At 37.8% G+C, this 20,990-nt stretch overlaps 2 protein-coding genes across 3 annotated transcripts in view; one reads left to right on the top strand and one right to left on the bottom strand.

Annotated features, from left to right (window-relative positions):
- The window catches only part of LOC306854962 (NACHT, LRR and PYD domains-containing protein 1 homolog), a 295,440-nt gene that overhangs the window by 92,817 nt on the left and 181,633 nt on the right, over positions 1-20,990 (top strand). The window lies entirely within an intron of this gene.
- The window catches only part of LOC306855138 (CD9 antigen-like), a 31,861-nt gene continuing 19,096 nt past the window's right edge, over positions 8,226-20,990 (bottom strand). The window contains exons 7-9 of the mRNA XM_079393595.1: positions 12,272-12,358; positions 10,141-10,224; positions 8,226-10,045 (exon numbers count right to left, since the gene is read on the bottom strand). Coding sequence (XP_079249721.1) covers positions 9,899-10,045; positions 10,141-10,224; positions 12,272-12,358 — 318 coding nt within the window. The 3' untranslated portion in view covers positions 8,226-9,898. The remainder of the gene's footprint in view (positions 10,046-10,140; positions 10,225-12,271; positions 12,359-20,990) is intronic.

Here is a 20,990-nt window from a genome sequence, read left to right as displayed (position 1 = left end):
ACATTTTGCATATTTACGGTGTCAGTGTTACTGATTGGATGAACACAGCACGCACAACGTTTACATAAAGCTTCTAGCAGTTGGTTGTATGACTGTAAGTCATTGTATTTCAATGCTGTTGAAGCTAGAAATGTGCATACCAATGTCATATGTATCTTTTGAGACAGTCCCTAAATTAGCAAATACCAAACGTCCAAAGTCAAGCCAGTTTTATGCCAGTGCTCTACCTATAGGTAATATCTCCTGAATTATTTTGAATGTTACATTGCATTTTAACAAATAAAAACATTTAACCATAGAACACAGATACTTTAGTTTTAAACTCCAGGCACTACGTCACAACATGCATACAAAAAATGTAATAAATATTTAATATAAACCAAAATTAAAATGCAAAGAAGCCAGTTTTCATAGGACAGACATAATTTTTGGAAAATCCTGTATTAAAAAATGTATTAGTAAATGTGTGTATTACTTCTGCTTCTTTTAAAGGCACCTGTAAATGAATCAATTAATGACATGCATAGAAAAATGAAGGAGCTTCAGGACAAGAACAAGCAGCTCAGAGATGAGCTTCAAAACTGCAGAAGACAAATGAATGCACAGAGATCCCTGGAGTCACTTCTTTCAGGTATTTACATTTAATAATTTAACAAATTAATTTATTATCTAACAAACAAATGACAATAGAGTGTCAAAATCTTGTTACAGAGATTCCTGGTCTTCTTAATGATGTAAAAAGTCTTCGGGAGTCACAACCTCGAACTGAGGCTGAGGTAATCAATAACTTCATTTATAAGAAAGTTTTGGTTCTCAAATTTGATTCGACAAGTGGTGGTCTAAGAGCGGCATGCACAGGCCACGCACATAAATCTGCTACTCATACAGCGTGTGAATATTTCTGATGCTTTATTAGCCTTGAACGGTTAAATACACATACTTATATGTGCAGTGTTGGGGAGTAGTTAACTACAAGTAGCGACGCTACTAACTTAACTACATTTTTCAGTAGCTTGGCAGTAGCTCAGTTGCTTTTTAAACAGTGTAGCTTTTCCAGTAGCTAACTACTTTTTGCAGCAAGTAGCGGTGTAGCGCGAGCAAAAGCTACATTGCATTTTGTCGAGCCTGCGCGAATCAGCGCGATGCAAGGATATTCTTCTTGTTAGATTACAAACTCATTTTTTGCCATTACCGCCACCTGTTGTTTAATCACGCATCTTGCGGCTAACAGTTCACTGACGTATAGAAGCGGGTTGACACACCCATATTATCCATGATGGAGCAAGACGTGGCGGCAGATTTGGAGGATGGAGAAACAACTAACGTTAATTACCCATGGCCTTATTTGTCCAAGTTCATGTCTCTCAAAGAAACGACAAGTAAAGGTTACACTTTTTGTAACAGTCTGGGATATTTGAGTGTTGTGTGTAATAAAACAATACTCTTTGAAATCAAAATTGTATTGCATTGTTTTAAACACTAAATATTTTACTTAAAACATTCCTCAGACACTTATTCAGTTATTTATAATATACGTTGTTCAAAAAAATCAAAAGTAGTTTCAATGTAGCTAGCTACTTTTTGATAGTAACTTGTAGTGTAGCTAACTACTTTTCCAAAAGGGTAGCTTGACTGTAGTTTAACTACTTTAACTTACGAGTAGCTTGTAGCTTGTCAAACTACAGTTTCAGAGTAGCTTCCCCAACACTGTATATGTGTCAAAATGCTTGTCTTTGCAAGTATCCTCGTAAACAAGTCATTTAGGTCTTAGGGTGTACTCACACTAGGCACGGTTGCCTTGAACCAAGCCCGAGCGCGACTGTCCCCCCTCCCCTGCTGGCCTGCACTCACACTTGCACTAAACTTTCTGGGCCGGAGCACGCTTATATCATGTTCGAGATAACGGAGAAAACCACTTTCGATAATATTCTGCGTGATAAATTTATAATTTATGCCGTGCAGCGATTTTCACTTGTATGTATCAGAGAATTATTAAGGAGGCAGCTAACGTTAATGAAAGAATTTGCAGCTTTACTTGCAAAATACAATTCCTGTTCATCAATTAGGTGAGAACCTGACAAGTTACAGTGACAAGTCAGATGCAGTGCTTCAAAAACGACAGTGCAACAAATGATGGTACATTCAGTTATAATTCTGCGAAAACAGCAATCCCATCACTCATAGCCTAACTGTGCCAAATCAGTACTTAAGATTTATTTGCCATAAGTAAGTCTTATAAAGCATTTCGTTTAATTTATTAACTAACTTTACTGGAATTTCATTGCAGCACTCCCACAAAGGATTACAGTCTTGGGCAAAAACACCACAGCGCATGCTACAAGACTTGATGTCCCAGTCCTTCACTCGGGAGGAGATGGCTGCACATTCCCTTACAGGGAAGAAATCTTCCCTCAAGACCAAGACTGGATCCAGAGAAAATGGAAAACTTATTCGATGAGTTTTTTAAAGCAATATTATTAGGGCTGTCAATCGATTAGTATTTAATCGCATGATTGTCATGAGTTAACTCGCGATTAATCACAACTTAATCACACATTTTTATTTGTTCTAAACATACCTTAAATTAATACTTTTCAAGTTTGTAATACTCTAATTAACATGGGCATGGACAAATATGTATGCTTTATGCAAATATGTTTATTATTATTGAAACCAATAATAGAAAAGTCGATATAGAGCATGAAGACTAGACATGTTTCAAAGGTCATAGATGTTTTTCAAAGAACTTGTTCATGTCTATTAGACACATGAAAAAATAAATACCAGGTTTCCATTACTTCTCTTTCTTTGCACTGAGCAATTTACTTAAACACTCCTGATTGGTCATAGTGTTCACGCACGCAACAGATATGACTGTGATTGGCTACAATGCTCATCGCTTCCCCTCTTCACAGAGTGCTCACACAGAAACACTCGTCACACGTCTATCAGTGGATCTGTGTGCGTGAGAATGAGGTCTCTGCAGAGCAACAAAAGGCGTGCCTCAATTTTGGGGCGTTTTCCAACTGGGTAGGCGTTTTCCAACCTCTGTGCCTGGTTTGCTAAAACTTGAGTGGGCGATTCCTAATACTTGAATACGCTTTTCCCATCAGATATGAGTGAGAAAGCGGTGAAATGAGGAGAGAGATCAGCTGTCCTGCATATGGATGTAAGTGGATTTTTGTAAATTCTAATTTTGTCTAAGTTAACGTTTTAATTAGTTTGTGTAAATTTGCTTGCAACATGATTAGACAGAAAAAGCTCCAAGAGGTCTGCCACTTACAATCTATCGCTAACCATTATTAGCAAACATTCGCTAACTTTTTGGTGCATAAGTTTGTTACTTTAGTGTTGATGGTGGTAGTTTGCTTAATTTTTTCCTGTCGGCGTATTCTAATATAAAAATGAATAGTTAGCTTGTCAGACTAGAAAACAGTACATAAATAAGTTAATAAATAGTTGTAAACAAATGTTAATGGGCTATTCCACCGAATAGGTGCCATTTATGTCCCCAGGACATTATGGCCCGGTTTCAGCCTAAACCAGGATTAGTCCATAGTTCAATAGGACATTTAAATAATTTTCATAAACATGCTTAGAAAAAAACATTACTGGTGTTCATCTTGAGACAAAACAAAGGCACTGATATATTTTAAGATCAGTCAGTGCAAGTTTATTTCAGTTGAAACAGCTCAGACTTACATTTTAGTCTAGGACTAGGCTTTAAAATTGTTTTTTTAAAACAAACCGGAGGGTATAGGTACTAATATGTACAAAAAATAACTATAAATACATTTTAAGGAAAGTGTTGTGCACATTAATCTAACTGCACATTTTATCTAATTAAAACATTATTAAAAACTATAATATTTTGGATAAATTATTTTTTCATTCAGTCCAGAACACACTCCCTTCATATATGAAATGGTGTTTGAGTGTGAGGTGCGCTGTAAGAAAACAAGAAAAGCTCCACAGAAGAGCTGAAAAAGCATTGCTTGTTAAGTTTATTATTTTTAATATTATGGTCGTGACCCTGCACCCCAGAACCTCAATGACCTGAGGGCAGCCCTTTAAGAAGAGTGGGATGCTGTGCCTCCCCAGACAATAAGTCAGTTTGCAAAAGTTGAATATCCCTAACTTTTTGTGAGTAGTACCTGTCATTTTTTGCATTATACTCCAGTATTAATGGAGTATTAAAGTATGCTATTCACAATAATTGCCAAGTGATTATTTGACATTTTGTACTATTATTATCTGTTTATTTACGTCATTAGGAATATCCACATACTGCAAGAAATGCAGTAATTGTGGTATGTTTTACCGATACCAGGACTGGATGCATGGGCTTCACAACTTTAATGATAAAGTGCTGCTAAGCATCTTTCTATGCATCTTCATCAGGAATTCTGTTCAGGTTTTGTTTCTGAGCCTAAAATACATTAGGCTCAAGATTGTTCAACTTAATCTAGCACTGATATATGTTCTCATGACTGTTCTCACTCAGGATCATGTGTCAGTTGGAAGGGACCGTTCCATATTGCAAAAGACAACACGTGTGCCTTACCCAAAGGAGACAGAGTTTCTTCATGCATATTTACATTTTGAGGCACTAACTCAACATGATTATGCCTTTTCGTGTCTAAAATGTGGACATCATCCTCCAGTTGTTGTAATGGACTTACATAAAAAGGGAGTGTTCAACATGGCAGGTAAACAATCATAGTTTTTTGTCATTTTCTATTTGCAGTTAATTTGTGTTAATTTAATTTTGTTTCTTAGCCAACTGAAACCTTCAATGGAGAGGTGAATTCCGAGGAGTTCTGGGAGACTTTCAATGGAGAGGATTGTAACTGGCTTGTTGAGGAGTAAGTTGCAAAAAGACAATTAGGCTATCATGTGCAATACTGTAAACAACTTCCTTGTCTCTTGTACATATACTAGTTGAGTTCATTGCATCAGTGGTTCCCAACCACGTTCCTGGAGGCCCACCAACACTGCTCATTTTGCATCTCTCCATTGTCTGACACAAACATTTCTGATCTTGGAGTCTCTACTAATGAGCTGATGATCTGAATCGGGTGTGTTTGATTAAGGAGACATGGAAAACATGCAGTGTTGGGGGGCCTCCAGGAATGTGGTTGAGAACCACTGCATTACACATGTATTTCCACATCTAAACAAAATGCCTTGTTTCAAGAATTTGTTTCACTACTTTATTTTCTGTATGAGTTTAGTTGGAGACACAAATCCTTACACTTTGAAACCCAATTATGAGAACTGGGCCCCATGGATCGGCAGACACACACGCAGGTCACCATCTGTGATAAACACAGAGTGGAAGAAAGTGCAGACCACAAATACACTAGACAACATCGCTGAAATAGACATGACAGAAGAGAGACTCAGTGATGAATTAATGAAGCTAGAGGTATGCACCAGCTCAGTATAAATCTCTATAACCTCTTATAATTTGCAGTTGATTAAAAATGTGATGGTTGACCAGTAATGAAACAATCACTATGCAGGTCTAAATCAGTTGTTACCTTCTAGTCGTAGAAGTTAGAACTAACACACAAAGAGCTAGTTTCATATTGTAATGTAATATCAAACATATGTGTGCTTTACCAGGTTGCAGACATTGGAAAACTCTGCAAGGCCTGTGGAGCTGGCACTGAAGGATCAAAGACTGATCTTCTATCCAGACTGAGAGAAGAAATGCAAAACAGAACTGCATACAAGATTTTTCAAAAAGTTTGGGGAGCATCAGGTATATGGTGGGCTCTGTGAGTTCAAATGTACATGTTCTGAAAGTTAATGAATTTCATTCACTAAACAAACTACACTCCTCTTTGTCAGGTGGATGGGCAGCCATTTTATGCCCTTGTAGTCTGTCCTTTTGCTGGAGAAATTCCCACCAAGGTGTTTGACTCTTTCTTTCTTTCTTTCTTCTCATTTTCCTTGTTATTAGTCCTTTTCTAAAAAATATTGACAAGGATGGCAAAATGCCTTTACAGTTAGTGTGACTTTTAGTTGTCATATCTTCATGCAATGAAACTTGATATACTGTATTATTAATGTGTTTTTATGTCATAAATTTATCAAGATCGGTCATGGAAATCCAGCAAAGAAAGAGAAGGCGGACTGACAAGCCACACAAAACTGGTATGATCTATTTTGTTTGAGGTGCTCTATTATTTATATTAAATGTTGACTGTCATTTACTGATGTTCTTCATTTGTCCCTTCATAGTGGGATGAAAAAAACGGGGAAAAAAAAACGTTGACCAACCCCTGAACATACAGGAGGCATGTATTTGTTATTACTCAATTTATAAAATGCAAGGGAATCATTATAACCAAGAAGTTCAGATTATGTTTTGTTCATGTATAGCTTCCTCCGCTGGTCCTTCGTGAAATCTTACTAGAGGTTGTGCTTCAAGATGGTGATGTTCCTCACCTGCAGGTGCTTCAACAGCATTGTGAGCATGGAAAGTTTCCGCCGAGAGCCTCACTTTTGGTGGTTGGACAGTAAGTTTTATTAGTGTCACTGTTTGGTTAATCACAGCTCTCTCTCTGTTTTTTCTCAGTTATGTATGGTTGAATATTAAGACAATGATGAGGTCAGCTGACAACTTTTTTTTTTTTTCAGGTGTCGTGAACTGATTTCAGAAACCTGTACAGGGTTCCATACAGTCTATCCAGATGTCTCCATAGTGAGACTACATACAAAGACTGTGGTGAAGGCTACAGAGGAAGAGGGCAAAGAGGTGTGATGCAGGGGTTCTTTGGCTCTGATGACTTCCAAGGATACTGCGCAAGCGACTGTTTCTATGAGGCTGGAGGAAGCATCTAATGTTTCATGCAATGTGTTCCTCATGTTTGAACTTGCCACATTTATTGATTATTTTATTGGATTCTCTCTTTTTTACTATTACATTAAGTAGAGAATGCTGCATTTATTAATATAGTTTTTCATCATATTGGTTACAGTATCTATACAGTCAATAAAGTGATGCTAATGTTTAAAGTTTTCAGAGACATTATTCTAAGTTAACACATTTTACCTTAATTTAAAGGTCAATACGTTTTACTTTATATATATCATTTAATGTAAGCTACAAATATCAGTCATTACATATAAATATCATATTTTGAAAAATACAGATGAGAAAGACCAATACAATAATTTTCACCATTGCTTTACAATAGGATTTGGTAATTTTATTGGAAATTGCTATTAATTTTCCTTGTTAATCACCGTTACAACTTGATTTATGTTGTGTTGTTCACACACACACACACAAAACTAAAATAAAACAGTAATTATAAATAGTTGAGTAATAAAGTAATTTTTAATACTTTTAGCTTTTAAGGTTTACATTTAGAGAAAAATTGCATGCAGGTAGGAGAGAATATTATAAAATATAATACACACTCACAGGCTATTATATACAAGATCTGTATCTTATAACATAAGAACGGGAAATTTGGTTTATGAAAGAATTCATATTAAAGATCTCAGTAGTTTAATGTAACACTTTTTTTTTTTAAGAAAATAGGTACTGTAGCCTGTATTTTATACACATATTTTATTTTGACATAAATGCTGTCGCGATATCGACATAATAGTAAAAAACGAGAAATAATAATAACGCATTTCCGCTTCTGAAAGGGCTTCCGTACGGTTTTGATTGGATGGTTGGAAAATGCCTAGACCTGTTTGAAAACGCCCAATAATTGGGAAACACCTTCTTCTTGTTCCGCAGAGACGTATATTTGGGGTTGTCCCATGAATTCTCCTCGAATTACATTGGAGTTAGGTCTTTTTTCTAACAGCACTCATACTCTAAGTTCGTTATCTTGTCTTCAGGTCTTTTCAAGCCTGCGCGCACATTTACATAAGTTCCTCTGGTCTGTTACTGTTGCGACTACTGTTTCTCGCTCTACTATTATTCCTGAAAGTTTCCCTCAGAATTTGAGCCCCACCTGTTTGGGCACCATGTAATATTTGTATCCCGAATAAGGACCAGAAAACATCTAATTCACATTCTTAATTTTCATAAGCTGCTGCAATTTATTTGCCCTCACCTCTGACATCAGGAAATGTGATCAGAAGATATGGAGTCCGAGTCTGCTCAGTTGAGTTCGGGCTTCCTGAGGCTCGATGGAAGTCTTTCAGTTTCAGAATAATAGTTTACCAAAATAAGTTACTCAGAGACTTTATTTAATAAAAGTTTAATGCATCACCATTTGTAATGGTTTTGTTTTATTAGTAAACAATAATTCATAAGCAATAAAATGAAAGTAACAGCGAGTAAGTCTTCACCATTGGAGTGCAGCCCCGTCTGGAGCTCTCCCTTGGCTTTTTATAGCCTTGCATACAATTTGCATTAATTTCATAAAATCCTCCCTGCATTCTTCCTTATTTAGAAGTGCTTTTTACACACACACACATAGACAGGACTCATGACCCTTATCCTACTTAGTACAGCGTGTCAAATGTTCAAGTAGAAGAATTGCAGGGGTTCTAAATACAACATGAATATCTTCATCTCTATTTAAGCCTATAAAAATATTTGTAGCACCTCTAAAAGCATGGTCTAAGTATACATTGTCTTAACCACAAAAGTAACACCCATATACAAATAGGATAAAAATTGTATGGTTAGAGATTCCATCTCACGTTTAATGTAAGATGCAGCCCCTTTCTTTACATTGCCTTACAAAGTAAACAAAGCATATAGCAACCAAACCACCAGCCTTCAACACAGGTGTGATCAACAAGTACATCTGAAACATATAATCTTAGAGATGGAGCTTTAAGCTTCAGTGATTCTATATCACTAGCTAAGGTTTGTAACTCGAGATTAAAATTTATTGTATTCAACTATTTCTCTTAACAGTCTCATTATTTTCTTATTCAATGTTTCTTGTTTACGCATTAACTTTATTATGGTTCTCATCTTAAAATTTATGTTCTTCTGATGTTCCAGGTCTTTTCTTTTGTCCGGCGGCACCACTCCACTTTCTCGTTTTTTAATTTTCCAGCTCTCTTCCAACTGTAGTACTTTAATGATCAAATCGTCAAAATCAATATAATCTATAATCACTGTTTCCAATAGAGAATAGATCAGGAAATTATGTATTTATAGGCCCATATCCGACAGTCTGCACACTCTTTATATAGTTTTTCCTCAAGGCGTTAAGGCATGTTCAAAATATTTCTTTTTATATTTCAAAATATTTCACGGCCCTTCTACCCCCATACAATGTACACATTTTACTCTCCTGCAGTCCTCCCTACATTAATACATCATACTTTTTAGTTCATGCCGAAAATGACCCTAAACGGGCAAGTCAACCGGTCCGCTTAGTGAATGGGTCATCTGAAAGAAAAAAAAAACCTAAAAGTTGCTCGCTGTGGTGTCAGGAACACGATTTTAACAATATATAATTTTTGACAAATGTATTTCTTAGTGTGACTGTTAAAGGGTTAAATAACTTTTCTGTTTTGCAAATACTTTTTTGATTGATCTTAGTAAATATTCCAAAATTTTGAGAAACTGGATTTTTGACTTTCCTGAGCTGTAAGTTCTAATCATCAAAATTAAAACAAAAAAAAACCTTTTGAAATGTTTTACTTTACATGTATTGAATCTACAATATATGAAAGTATAATTTTTAAAATAAGTAACAAAAACAAATGAACTTTTTCATGATATTCCTTTTTTTTTTTTAGATGCACTTGTATATTAAAATATATAATATAGAGATAATATTAGCCTATATTTGATGGTGCTAAACATATACATGTAGGGCTGAACGAAGAAAAAAAAAAATGTGATACAGATTTTTGGTAAAACTGGCCAGGACCAGTTCTTATGCACGGTAACAATGCATTACTTGCGTACTGAAAGACAAACTGACAACAATTCATGAAAACATTTCGTATGTACATCTTCCCAAAAGGCTGCATATTCAGGAGGAGGTGCGGGAGACTGCGAGATGTGTCTGCTGAGGACGACACTGCACACCAATGCCACCATCTGAGGATAAGCGGGAACACGTGCAGACAGACGATCAGTATGTGTGTGTGGATGTGAACCGATATAAACTCCAGTGTCTGTTCAGATGGACTCACCATGATTCCAGCCAACCCTAGAAACCCACCCAACACCAGAGGCGCGTTGGAGTTGAACATGTCCTGGATCACACTGGGACAGCTCTAACACACACATTCAGAAATAAAAGTAAAGACCCCCTTCACACCATTGATGATAACTATGATGATATAGATATACTTTTAGAAATCTTTCTAAATGTTAAAGAATCCACAGCACAACTATAATGATAAGGCATGATATCATTGGAATCATTTTCAGAATTATTTCTTTCCAGCTGATGAATGATAAGAAAACATTGACATCAAATAAGAATCCATCCTGCTTTAAAGAGCTTGGTCGCACAAGCACATAATTTGGTTGTTTTTTTTTTTTGCTACAACATTTGATTAATCAATATATGCTGATGAACTTCGTGATCATGGTGTCACATTTTACAAGATAATTATGTTTTGCTTATATCTATACCTTTCACTTTTTAAAACTAAAACAAAAGATGGATTCATTGTTATTCTTAATTAAAAAGCACAACAACAATAAAACAGAAGATGAGGCACATCATATGGCACAGGACACATCACATGCTGTCTTATATACAGAGTAATGCATTACAGAATGTTTAGGAAACACTGAGGAATCAAATAAATAATAATATGAGAAAAAAAAAGTTAAGGAAAGCCTCCATAGCGTAACGTGAGTTAACAAGCTTTTCAAAACGAAAACAAAAAGAAAAGTCAAACTAAACTGGCTGTCGCTAACAGGACTTGCATGTTTTTTTTTGTCCTAGAAGAATACCAACATGTTCAGTTCACCTTCTCTGGTTTAAGAAGCGGACTTTTGCTTTAGTTTGAAAACGATGCAGTGAGTATAAACCAGGCTCTACACCTGAAGCGCTCGCGCTGAAAGCGTCTCTCTTCATGTGATCAGTGAAATCTGACTCCTGCTACAATGTGCTGCGGCTCTGAAGTGCGCACTGTATGAAGCAGACGCTTTGGACGCAGTCCTGTCAATTCAAATCCAATTAATATTCGATTGTGTGAAATGCAAACGTCACTGGTTCTAGCGTGTCACACAGTCATGTTTGAGCTTACTGTGTCACATCTGTATGTGCGTTGATCAGTTGTAAATAAAAGTTCAAATTAAGTCTGAATTTATGAATGATGCACTCACCTGTCAATCTCTTAATTCTCTGAAAAGATCAGGATGAGCAAGAGACTAATGCTTAAAAAGATGTGTCCCTGTGGCAACATTATATAGCAACCAGAGCCGATCCTCCCTATACGCAGAATACGCAAGCTGCGTAGGTCCCGAAACACCAGGGGGCCCCCTTGCTCTCAAACATGATTTCATTTTAGTTTCGTTTTTGAATTTGGCCAGCGGTTATGAAAATATGAATGATCATTTATTTTAATGCGGTGCGCTGTCACCCTTTCTACGTAAAAATCTGTCAAATCATGTAACGTGAATGTCTTAAGTCTAAAAAAATGAGTTGAAAGCGAGACACTGTTTCTCAAGCACTTTCAGTGAGCACGATTCGAGACGGAGTGAATACTGTATGCACGTTTCATTCATTCGTTCATAAGCACTCGAAACCGCGCACATCCATCCCCATACGGCTGAGCAGCAATTTGGGAAGCACTGCGGAATATGAAATAACAAATTGAGCAAAATTATGATATCGTACCGTTTGAAATATTATATATATATAATATATAAATATATTTTATTTTATTTATATATGTATATTATATTTTTTTAAATGACCCCGTTACAGCTAACCAAAGTACAAAATGTTTTGATAATTATTGATCTAGAGCAGGGATGGGCTGCTTTGATAGTGACGAGGGCCAGCATTTTTTACTAATCCACGTCTACACACCTTTTACACCGTTTTACTCAATTTCCTTTTTATTGAAGGAAATTAAACTATAACTAATGTAATTTGTTTTTAAAGATTACATTAACTATAAAACTTGCGCAGTTTTGCTAATTCGGAAGGAAAAATTAACATTATCAGCTAGTGTGAACACTAATATAGTTATCATCATAGTTATTGTCCCCTGGTGTGAATACTAAAATAGTTATTGTTATATATTTATGGTTATAGTTTGTGGTGTGAACAGGCCTTAAGACAAATAGGAATTTACTCACAGGAAATGTGATCTTCAGGTAGTTGCCTTCTGGACAGGTGTCATGCACAAACTGTTCAAACGGTCCACCAGTGCCACAGCAGTCAAACTGACACACAGACACATACAGCTGTAAGATTATGTTTCCACTGGTTTACCTCCATAATGAGCAATAACCCAATGTCCTCATAACGTGGTGTGTATTCAGGGTTCAGGCCACATCCCCAACATACAAATGTCCTCATAATTCAAATCACTAAATAAACATGAAAATTATTTTTTTTAATTCAAAATGTAAAAAAATTCAATAAAAAGCAGAAGGTTCTTCTTTTGGAGTATGATTATGGTTAGAGATTAAATAAATGTTGGATCAGTATAAAACCATTATACATATGGGATGGGATTATGCATCATAATAATAGGAGTATTAACATTAGGGTGAACAAACTTCCATTTTTTCCCAAACATGTCCTATCCACAACTGCATTTTGTTTTTGTTTTCCTATTGACGTCAGATGTGTTTGACTTGAAGTTGTGCTGCACAGAATGATCAGTGTATGACATCAAAGTACTGCAAGGGCAAAAAAAGCATAAGGAGCCGTCTGCTCTCTTATTGCACAATAATTTAATATCATACAACAATCGGTCTGCGCAGCATCACTTCAATGCTCTCTACAGTCCTCATACATTATGTATATGTGAATTTGCTTTTTGATTTGACCAAAAGTCATTGATTGATTATGTACATTGCCTGCACTTTATTGGTCAAACCTCTTTTTCCAGTCATTACCTTCAGTGGCTATGAAAACAATAGCATAACAAAGCCAATTTACAATATTTATATATGTGTGTGTGTGTGTGTGTTTGTGCGTGTATGTATACATATATATATATATATATATATATATATATATATATATATTAGCAAATTAGTTCAAAAGGGAAGTGTATATAAATAATTACAATTAGTTATGATTAATTACAATTATTTATATCAGCTGCCAGTAGTAACTGTAGCAGAATTAAATTTCCATCAAATAATCTGTTCGTCCAGCGAACATTCAGTGTAAATTCATATCAACTGTAGGAAAGGATATTTTCGTGGCCACAGAAAACACTTTCCTAAGTATTAATACATTAGAGCATGTAGCAAGGATCAAAATCGTAAAGGGAAATTAATTTGCAAAGGAGAATCAGAAGCTCATGTAATTTGTGCACAAGAGTTTTATTAACTAAACATTAACACAAACTAGTTTAACAAACAAACAAACATACAATCACTCATACATGGGGAAAATGGCAAATAGTTGAATGGATGATGGATGATCATCAGGAAACCCAGAGAATGAAGCTATGAAAAGAGTTCTTTGGGTTTGAAGAGTGAATTCCAAAGATGTCCTCACTATGATGATTGGGAGTTTCTTCCCAGGTGGAAGGTGAAAAAAAAAAGAGCTAAGAAAGAGAGATCTGCTGAGATCTGAGGATATTTGGTTGAATGGAAAGTCAAGGCCCCAAGGCCTGGCACAAAAACCTAAGGGTTGCGGAGGAGCTCACATTCTCATCTTCTCAGTGTCTAACAGAACCGCAGACTGGCCGAGGCCTGCCAGGCGCGATGGTGATGGCGCTGGGACTTCGTCATCAGAAGACGAGAAGTTGATGAGAGACGAGTGAAGAGACTAAAAAGCTCGGCGGGTCACTGAAGTGAGGCCTTTTGAACTCTGCGGAGGTCACACCTCTTGGGGGTCAAAAAGCCAATAGTGACTTTCACTTTTGGAGGGGAAGTTTACGACTCTTTGTCTCCAAGCATGGTAATTTGCATATGAAACTGGATCAGAGGTTGAAATACAAACTAGTAAAGATTCTTAGAACACTAATATGTTGCATAAGTATCAAGTTTATCTGATCTGGCTGAGGTGTCCTGTTACTATGGTAACCAGGGCCCTAGAGGTCTTTTACAGACATATAGGCACAGCGTCTGGTGTTGGGTGAGGGGTCTATACTAATAAATTAATCTAATGAATAATTTATTTGTTAAATCTAATGAAAAGTTGTGTGTCTGATTGGTCCAGATGCTACATAATATCCCCCCATTTCGAACGTTGTTGTCCATCCAATAGACAACAGCGAGCGACGTCGAAGGTGCAGAACAATCAGACACGCATTTTATTTTTTTTATTTAACCTTTATTTAACCAGGCAATTTAAAAACTCTTGAGATTTAAAATCTCATTTATAAGAGGGTCCTGGCCAAGATAGGCAGCACATTTAGTTACACATAAAACAAAATGCATTAGTTGACATACACAAAAACATACACAATTCACTCAAAACATTTACAATCAGGTGACTCTACAACTAGATCCTTTAAAATACATCTAAAATCATTTAGTGATACCAACTCTTTTAAGCATAACTTAGCTTGTAATTGATTCCTTTCAAATGGAGCGGCATAACTGAATGCCCGTTTACCCATATTAGTACGAACTTTAGGGATGCTTAAAAGATAATCCACTCATGGCTGGGAGACAGTGGTGGCTTTCAGGCTGTTGGTTGCCTCCAGGAGTGGTTGTTGTGCCATGGTGGATGCTGTCAGGTGGTGTGCTGTGGTGATGTAAGCTAAAGCAAGGTGCGGGTCCTCGGTTGTTAGCCCTCTTTGTAGATTGAACATCACTAGAAGTCTAATGTTTGTGGTTTTGCTTTGCTCTTGTGGCGGCACCGACTTGAGCTTGCCTGAGTTGTGTTGGTAGAGGTTTTGCTGTTGGGCATGTGGACCCATTGCTCCATCCAACGTTGTCTGGCTGCTTCTGGGGTGTCGACTGGTTTTAAGGGATGCTCCTCCCTTAGAGGGGCCTGATGCTGTGTTGCGTCAGGCAAGGAGTCAGAAGTTTGTCCTTCCCAGTACTCCTCGGTTGAGTTTTGTTCAATGAGCTCTTTTGCTAGTGTCAGCAGCTCCTGTAACTCAGAAGTAGGCATGTCCAGCTGTCTCTGTGCAGGCTCCATTTGGTACCTGTGTTAAGGGTGTGGAGGAGGATGTTGTGGTGGACTGCTGTTGGACATACCGTGGTGTTCGCAGGGTGTGGATGTCCTTTTCCATGGCTTCTGCTAGTTCTGGTGTGAGGGATGTTTCAGGCCATTTGGTTGTGTTCTTTGAGTGTCACTCCATGTGGTGTTTCAGGGCTTGCCTGAAAAAATTCCTTTCCTTCTGCAGCTGCAGAGATTTTCAGGAAGCTGACCTGTGAACCATGTCAAGCGCTGTTCTGTAAGGTTCTTTGCATCCGTTCTGTGCCTTCTCTCGCTGAGCGGGTGTCAGTTCCCTGTAGAAGACTCTGTGACTTGCAGGTTCAGTTCATTTACCTCCTGTTTGAGGCCCTTGAGGGTGTGGGCCAAGGAGATGATGATGCTAGTCAGCTCCTGGTGGTTCAGGCTGGGTGTCAGGTGTCCACTTGTGTCACAGTCTCGCCGTTCCTTTCTCTGCCATTGCAGGTCATTGGCTGCTTTGGGCGGAAGGATGTCCATCACAGTGCTCTGCTGGGTTTCCAGGTGGTCCTGGTGAGCATGCAGGGCTGGATGTCTGTGGACTGTCTGAGACACACTGGCACACTTCGGGGGAACACCAGAGTGAGAAAGGCAGAAAGCAAATGCAAGTACGTACAGAGGTGTTAAACTATCGGTATGGGGAGCGGCTCTGTAGGCCGTGTAAGGTGTGAATAGCTGGTGAGGGGCAGCTAGTGTGGTAGGGTGCTAAGAACACAAGGAGAGGGTTTGAGTAACTTTGATGACAGGCTGTCAGCAGGGGTCAGCTAATGACCGGGCTGTACGTGTGGTCAAATTTATACTCAAAGCACTGATGGTTCACAGGTTTGGTCACTATGAAGGTATCAAATGGAACAGGACTTGTGCTGCTGTAAACATGCATGGGAAACTCACGCGCAGGTTAGTTCACCCCAAAATGAAAATTCTGTCATTAAATACTCTCATTAAATATTAAATACCCTCATGTCATTCCAACCCCGTAAGACCTTTGTTCATCTTCGGAACACAAATTAAGATATTTTTGATGAAATCGGAGAGCTGTAAGGAATGGTCTGAACGCACACACAGCTAACACCAGACTTCTTGACGCCGCATAGAACCCCCCCCCCCCCCCCCCCCGACTTCATGCAATAAATTCAAGGACATATCGCAAAGGATGACGTTTTACGGTCGACTCGAAATAAAAGACAATTTCCAGACTTTTCGAACCAAAGACCTTATGACCCTGCATATCACGCACATTCCTGAAAACGCGCGCCTTTTCTCTGTTGCGCTCTCTAAAACAGACAAAGGAATTCAACTGGTCCATGGTGCTATCTAACAAAGAGAGCCACACCCTGAAGGATTTCGTTTTAAAGAACAAAGTTAAACAAATTATACCCTGAAACAAAACACTATAGACAATATAGTTTATACATTAAAGGGTGTTTTTGGTTTGTGACATTTATAAGCTGGTTGTGTGAACTTATGTAATCTTTTTCATGTAATCGTTTTTATATTCCTGATCACCAGTTGTTCATTATCACATGCTCTGATTATTTAGGATCGTTTAATCAATGCCTTAACTACGAAATCGAATATAAAGGATATTTGTATTTTGGTGCCTGTTAAACGGCTACTGTTTGGTCTCGGATGAAAGCTGATTTAATGAATAATAATATTGTGGTATGAATTAAATCTTATCTGTTTTTCATTAACGCCTATTTACAAGATGAATGGAAGTCTGCTGTTATAAGTTTTTATGTGATAAAATACTTGCGCAGATAATGTATGCAACACGCAGCTACGCAGGGCGGGGCTCCGCTCACAGAGACGCTTGCGATTGGATCACGCGCCCAAAAGGGCGGACCCCAAATCGTCCCGTTAAAAACGGATACTCAACCATGAAAGTTTGAGTTGGAGTTGAAAACAACAGGAGGACACGCACGCCTGCGAGTCTCTCGTTCTGCTCACGCTGCAAGCGCTTCAGGCCTCGAACATCACGGCGAAGGCATTGCAAAGCGATCGAAGTTAAACTTCTAAGATCTGAATAAGCTTCCTGAAACTTCTTCACGTCAGAACGAAGCCCGCCAACCACTGAAGAGCAACCGCGTCACACGACCAATCCGCACGCGATCCGTCTCAAGCTGAGCAAAGAACGGACTTCACCTTTGAAGAAAGCCTGAACTGAGTTCGATCGAAACAACTGAAAGACCAAGTAAGGCAAATCTCTTTATTGACTGAAACCAGGATATCTCTCCGTTGAGAGTAAAGATAAAATACTTCTTTGTCTATGAGTTTCCTCAGGTTGAAAAGCTAGCATTAAAACCTAAGTCTCTCTCTCTTCAGATATAAACAACTCGCTCCCATTTGTGTGTATGTTAAATTGTCTGTTAATGTTGTGTTAGAATAGTGAATAAAACTTTGACTTTATTAAGAAATCTTTGTCTGTGTTATGTGATTTAACATGTCGTAACTATTTGCCAAAAAGATTGCGTTTACCTACGCTCAGGAGCTAACTAAGTTGGCTCAATTTAACTATTTGATTTATTTTAATCGTTGGCCACGAATTAAATAAACAAAGCGTTAAGAAATAACTTGCTGTTATTAATGCTTGCTGGACAAGTCGTTAACAAGGCATAAGTTGTACATTATGATTGATAACAATTAATCATATGAAGAATAACTCTTAAGAGTGATTCCCTAAAAGCTAAATAATAAAATAAAGATATAATTTTGTAGGATTAATGTCTTACAGAGCCATCTGACCCTCCATAGACAGCAACGCCACTGAAATGTTCCCAGGTCCAGAAACGTAGTAAATACATTGGTAAAACAGTCCATGTGACATCAGTGGCTCAACATCAGTATTGCGACGCTATGAGAATACTTTTTTTTTTGCGTAAAGTAAACAAAAATAACATTATATACTCAACCATTTCCCCCCCTGAGTTACGTCTTCCGCCATTTTGGAGAGTACCACAACGCATACGCACGCTTTAATGTATTTAATGTAATCAGCATTATTTACGTTCGGGGTGAAAGCACACGCATGAACGGAATAAGCGTTGTTTACGCTTAGGGGAACGTGTGTATGCATTGTGATACTCTCTAAAATGGCGGAAGGCGTAACTCGGGGAGAAGAATGGTTGAGTAAATTATATTATTTTTGTTTTCTTTACACAAAAAAAGTATTCTCGTAGCGTTGCAAAACTGAAGTTGAGCTACTGATGTCACATCCTGTTTTACCGATGTATTTACTACATTTCTGGACCTGGATCATTTCAGTTGTGTTGCTGTCTAAATAGCTCTCCAATTTCAAAAATATCTTAATTTGTGTTCCGAAGATGAATGGTCTTACGGGTTTGGAACGACATGAGGGTGAGTAATTAATGACAGAATTTTCATTTTGGGGTTAACTAACCCTTTAAGTAGGGAGGGAGATACTCTCTACATACTTTTAGGTCGTAAAGTTTATCTGATCTGGCTGAGGTGTCCGGGTTACCATGGGCCTAGAGGTCGTTTACAGACATATCGAGTCTGGTGAGGGGGTCTGTGCTAAAATAATCTAATGAATAATTTATTTGTTAAATCTAATGAAAAGTTGTGTGTCTGATTGGTCCAAATGCTACAATATATATATATATATATATATATATATATATATTAGTGCTGTCAATCAATCTTTTTTTTTTTTTTACCAATCACAATGTTTTTCTGAAATTAATCACGATTAACCCCACCTAACATTAAAGTTTTTAAATATACTTTTATATTGCAATAATTTCACATTCATTCCTCAAATGAATGTACAAACAACATAATTTCAATATTTGTTTAATGGCATCTTTTTTATGACTGAAGGCCAGTATCACTGATACCAAGTAATACTGATTTCCCTATAAAAAATAAAAAAATCCCCTAATATTTAACCATTGACTATCCATTAAACATTACATTATAATTAAGAGCTATCAATTTTAACATTTATTAAACTTTAAAAATAACTTCTAATTTAAGTGAACTTAAAGAATCTTCACATAAACCCATTATAGTAAATGTTATATTTAGCTAGGCTACCTGTGCCCCTCAGCAGAAATATACAGAAATGTAATAAAGTTATCAAACACTAAATTCTGAACTAAATACAGATAAATGCTTACAGCTATATAAAAGTAATTGATTTCCTCTTTTTTATTTTATTCGTGATGAACAAAGAATCACAACAGCTGGTTATTAGGTTGTTTTTTGCTGCTATTTCTTCAAGAGCTGCCGCTGCTGAACGTGAAGCGGATCTGACACGCATTGTATTTTCTCTCAATTCTCTTTATCTTTTCTGACCCATTTCAGTCTCTATTAATGAGCTGACGAGTTGAATCGGGTGTGTTAGATGAGGGAGACAGTGCTGGGCTGCTCCAGGACAGTTTTGAAAACCATTTCAGAGACATGTTCTTAATGTAACTCAGATATAACATATTACATGCATGCACAGTTTTAAGGCAGCTTTAATCGCCTTTTTGGTAACTTCATGCCATAACTGACCACGACATTGCATGCATGGAATTTATTTGGCGCTTTGATATGAACTGATACATGCTATGAGCGCGCCGGCAACGCTGTTTGACTCGCGCTTGCCACTGAAGTAAAGCTGGAGCGCACGTCTGAAACCTCTCCGGATTGATGTGATCGTAAAGACGTTCTGCGACTGTATAAATGCACTTCTTGTCAAGAAAAAAAGAGACAGAAAGAGCAGTTATGGTTGTGGTGGCCAACCCTAGGCTCCGCCCCTGCGTTAACGGCACTAAATAATTTAAATATATATACAGTGTATATATATATATATATATATATATACACTCACCTAAAGGATTATTAGGAACACCATACTAATACTGTGTTTGACCCCCTTTCGCCTTCAGAACTGCCTTAATTCTACGTGGCATTGATTCAACAAGGTGCTGAAAGCATTCTTTAGAAATGTTGGCCCATATTGATAGGATAGCGTCTTGCAGTTGATGGAGATTTGTGGGATGCACATCCAGGGCACGAAGCTCCCGTTCCACCACATCCCAAAGATGCTCTATTGGGTTGAGATCTGGTGACTGTGGGGGCCATTTTAGTACAGTGAACTCATTGTCATGTTCAAGAAACCAATTTGAAATGATTCGAGCTTTGTGACATGGTGCATTATCTTGCTGGAAGTAGCCATCAGAGGATGGGTACAGGTTTTTCCCTTTTCACACCATTCTTTGTAAACCCTAGAAATGGTTGTGCGTGAAAATCCCAGTAACTGAGGAGATTGTGAAATACTCAGACCGGCCCGTCTGGCACCAACAACCATGCCACGCTCAAAATTGCTTAAATCACCTTTCTTTCCCATTCTGACATTCAGTTTGGAGTTCCGGAGATTGGCCGTTTCTCAATACCAAGTTCGCAGAGTCTGGACTTCCGTCCTTTCGAGTTTGGACTTGCCAAGTTCGACTCAGAAGAACGAACTCTCGAGGACGGGAGGACGAACTGAATTCTGGGTTATGGCCCGTATCAAGTCCGCACAAGTCACCTCTCGATGCATCCTCGGTAAAAGGGGCGGATCAAGAACACATCCGGGGATTTGAACTGGACTTGGCTAGATGTGAACTTTGAATTGGAACAGTACTTGGGCAGCTACTGATGACGTTTCACAAGTCCACAAGAACACAAGTACAGATAAGTACGCATATTGAGAAACGG

Source organism: Barbus barbus, assembly GCF_936440315.1.
Source record: "Barbus barbus genome assembly, chromosome: 3".
Classification (NCBI taxonomy): domain Eukaryota; kingdom Metazoa; phylum Chordata; class Actinopteri; order Cypriniformes; family Cyprinidae; genus Barbus; species Barbus barbus.
The sequence above is the reverse complement of the archived record's forward strand: the minus strand, read 5'-3'. Positions and strand labels throughout refer to the sequence as shown.